This window comes from Pelecanus crispus, chromosome 8, assembly GCF_030463565.1.
Source record: "Pelecanus crispus isolate bPelCri1 chromosome 8, bPelCri1.pri, whole genome shotgun sequence".
Classification (NCBI taxonomy): domain Eukaryota; kingdom Metazoa; phylum Chordata; class Aves; order Pelecaniformes; family Pelecanidae; genus Pelecanus; species Pelecanus crispus.
In genome coordinates, this window is record NC_134650.1 from 26042450 (window position 1) to 26045700 (window position 3251).

General features: G+C 61.7%; 1 protein-coding gene across 1 annotated transcript; it reads left to right on the forward strand.

Annotated features, from left to right (window-relative positions):
• Positions 1 to 749: 749 nt before the first annotated feature.
• On the forward strand, positions 750 to 2676 carry TPPP3 (tubulin polymerization promoting protein family member 3). Its single transcript, XM_009489491.2, has 3 exons — positions 750 to 937; positions 2091 to 2244; positions 2488 to 2676. The coding sequence occupies exons 1-3, from the start codon at positions 750 to 752 to the stop codon at positions 2674 to 2676; spliced, it is 531 nt and encodes a 176-aa protein (XP_009487766.1).
• Positions 2677 to 3251: the final 575 nt, after the last annotated feature.

The following is a 3251-nucleotide window of genomic DNA, read 5'->3' on the forward strand; positions in this document are numbered from 1 at the left end:
GCACCGGGCGAGGTACCCACTCTGTGCCTTGGGGTGCTGGAGCCACACCTGGGTACTGCTGCGCCCGGTCCTGGCTGAGATGCTGTGGGCGCTCAGCGCATGGCAAGGGATGCTGAGCTGGCAGGGCAGGGCTGGCGAGGTGACGGCAGGCAGGGAGCCGGGATGGGGCAGCAGCCACAGTGCAGAGGCCCGTCTGCAACTTGGCACTCCAGTGCTGTTGACTGTGGGGCTCCACGTTTGGCACAGCACTGGGGGCCGGTGGCAGAGTTGGGGTGCTGCCAGCTCCACGCAGGAGGATGCAGTTGTTGGCAGAGCCAGCGGGTAGGGGTGAGGTGGGCTGGAGGCAGGCAGTAGTGCTGTTTCTCGTGATTGGCAAGCAGGAGGAAGACGGCTGCATTGCGTCATTCCAGGAGAGTGCTCCCAAGGGGATGGGCTGATGTGCTCACTCCTTGACAGCCCCTGGAGCCAACAGCCTCACTGCTGACAGCTCTCAATCAGGAGCCTCCATCCCCCAAGACACATCTCGGCTGTTGGCCTCAGTGCTTGTCAGAGGCTGCCGCCAGCCCTCACCCCATGCGTGCAGGCTCTGCCAACGCCCTGCTCGTGCCGCAGTCTCTCCGCCCTCGCCAGCCCTCCTCCTCCTCCTCCTGCCCTTGCAGACCTGAAAGCAGAGCTGACTGAGCTCTGCTGGTGCTGCCAGCCAGAGCCTGGGCGGTAACGGGCCCCTCTGCCCTGCATCCTGCAGCCCCATGGCTGGGAGCACTGAGATGGCGTCCCTGGAAGAGAGCTTCCGCAAATTCGCCATCTATGGCGACACCAAGGCTACGGGGCAAGAAATGAATGGGAAGAACTGGGCCAAGCTGTGCAAAGACTGCAAAGTCACTGATGGCAAAAGCATCACCAGCACCGACGTGGACATTGTCTTCTCCAAGGTGAAGTAAGTGACTTGGCTTTTTGGGGCCTCCAGCCGCTCGGAGGCGGGGATGCCCTTGCGGTGCAGGCAGGGTCGCGGTGCATGGGTGCAGCGCATGCTGGGGAGGTGCAGTGGACCCTGGGGAGGTGTGGTACCCTGGCTGCATGCCCAGGCTATCCATTCCCAAGTTGCACTCGGCATGCAGCAGCAGGTGCTGCCCTGTGGCATCCTGCCTTCAGGGAGTTTGAGTGGCTGCTTTTGCAAGACCTGATAATAAATTAATCCAAACCTGGGGGGGTGGGAGGCTCAGATTTTGGTGCAGAGGCTGTGCCCCTGCTCCCGCTCTCAGGCACTGATGGGGGCCTGGCTGGTTCTGCCAGGTTCCTGTCTAGCAAGAAGGTGCTGCAGGGAGCAGAGGAGGGTGCTTAGGGGTGTCCTGTGTAACGTGGCATAGCCTATCCCTGGGCCTGGCCAGCCCACTCCTGAGCTTGGCAAGGACTCTGGTCTTTGCTCCTCAGAGGTCACAGGGGCAGCTGAATTGCTAAAGGTACCTGAAGCTGCTTTTGGAGTCCCTGAGGGGGACACACTGACACCCAATACTCCGCACCAGGGTGCGGGTTCTCTTCATGGGTGGAGAACCTGCTCCCTCTGAACCCTCTGTCTGGGCATCCCCTTGTTGCCTGGTGGGGCCAGGAGGGTCTGAGCACCGGGAGGTTTTTGGTACATAAGAGGGTGGGTTGCTGTGCTGTCCTGGAGATGAGGGACGGGCACTCATGCTCTGTGCAAGTCCTTCCAAATTTGGCCAGAAGGACTGATGCCTGCCAGGGGAGAGAGGGTGCTGGGCATCCCATGCAGGCTGGGAGCAGTGGGAATGGATGCGTGTCCCCTCCTGCCATCAGCACCCAAGTCCCAGGGCACTTCCATGCAGGGGTGAGGTTTTTAGCATCAAGGACTTCAACAGCATGTGGCTGAAAAGTTTCTGGAGCTCAGCACTGGCTGTGCCCAGCCCAACCCTTTCAGCTGGGATTGTTCTGGCCATAGCTGCATTTCAGAGGTGAACAAGGGGCCCGAGGCTGGTGGAGGACAAAGCCAGGGTCTCCCTGATGTAGCTCATCCTGTGCTGCAGGAGGCACAACCTGAGGACGTGCTTATGGCATCCTGGGTTTTGTGCTTGCAGAGGGAAGACAGCCCGCGTCATCAACTACGAGGAGTTCAAGAAGGCCCTGGAGGAGCTGGCCCCCAAGAGGTTTAAGGACAAGAGCAAGGAGGAGGCGTACGAAGCCATCTGCCAGCTGGTGGCAGGGAAGGAGCCCATTAATGTGGGCGTCACAGTGAGTGAAGAGCCCCTGGGAGCTGGAGGGCTGGTCAGCAGGGGAAGATGGGGCTCTGCCTGCAGCAGAGCAGAGAGACTTTCCAGGGGACCCCATGGCCCTGGGTAGGCTGGCAATTGCACCGGTCCAGCGGGAACAAGGGACATGGCAGGGTCCTCAGTGGGTGTCAGGAGCTTGCATGGGGCAAGGCATGAAGGGGATGGGGCATGTTCTTCACTCCCATTGCCTGTCTCCCCACTGCAGAAAGCCAAGACGGTAGGGGCTGTGGAGAGGCTGACGGACACCTCCAAGTACACGGGCTCCCACAAGGAGCGCTTCGATGAGAGCGGCAAGGGCAAAGGCAAGAGCGGGCGGGAGAACATTGTGGACACCAGCGGCTACGTCAGTGCCTACAAGAACGCGGGCACCTACGATGCCAAAGTGAAAAAATAGGGACGGGTGCCTGTGGCGCCCACCGCCCCAGTCCCTGCACGTTGGCCGTGGGGCTGGTGCTCATGTCAGCCTTGGGATGTGCCTGCGTGACATGGGGCCCAGGAGGCTGCACTGGGGCCAGCCCCAGGCTGGCGGGATGTCGGCTGCCCAGCGCTGATGTGATTGGGAAGTTGCCGGGCTGCATGCTCTGCCCCAGCGTTCTGTCTGTCCCTCCCTGTGCTGTAACCCCCTCAGCCCCTCCTGTCCCCCTGTGGTCATCCCTAGCCCTCTGCTGCCGGCAGCACCCACCGTACTAACAGCACTGCTCCTCAGGGCTCCCCTGCCCCGCTGGCACCCAGACCTTCCCTACCTCAGCTCTGGCTTACAGGGCACCATCCCTGCCAGTCCCACTGGGGACTGCAGCCTGTCTTCCCTGCACACCTCCCAGGGACCTGCCTTAACCCCACACCAGTTACACCACAGCCACCTCCTTCCTTTCCCACCAGTGCCTGCCTGTGCCATGCCCTCACCAGGGGGCTGCCTGGCTTTGCTGCTTGCCCAGCACCACAGGAGGCCGAGGTCCTGTGGTGCTGTTA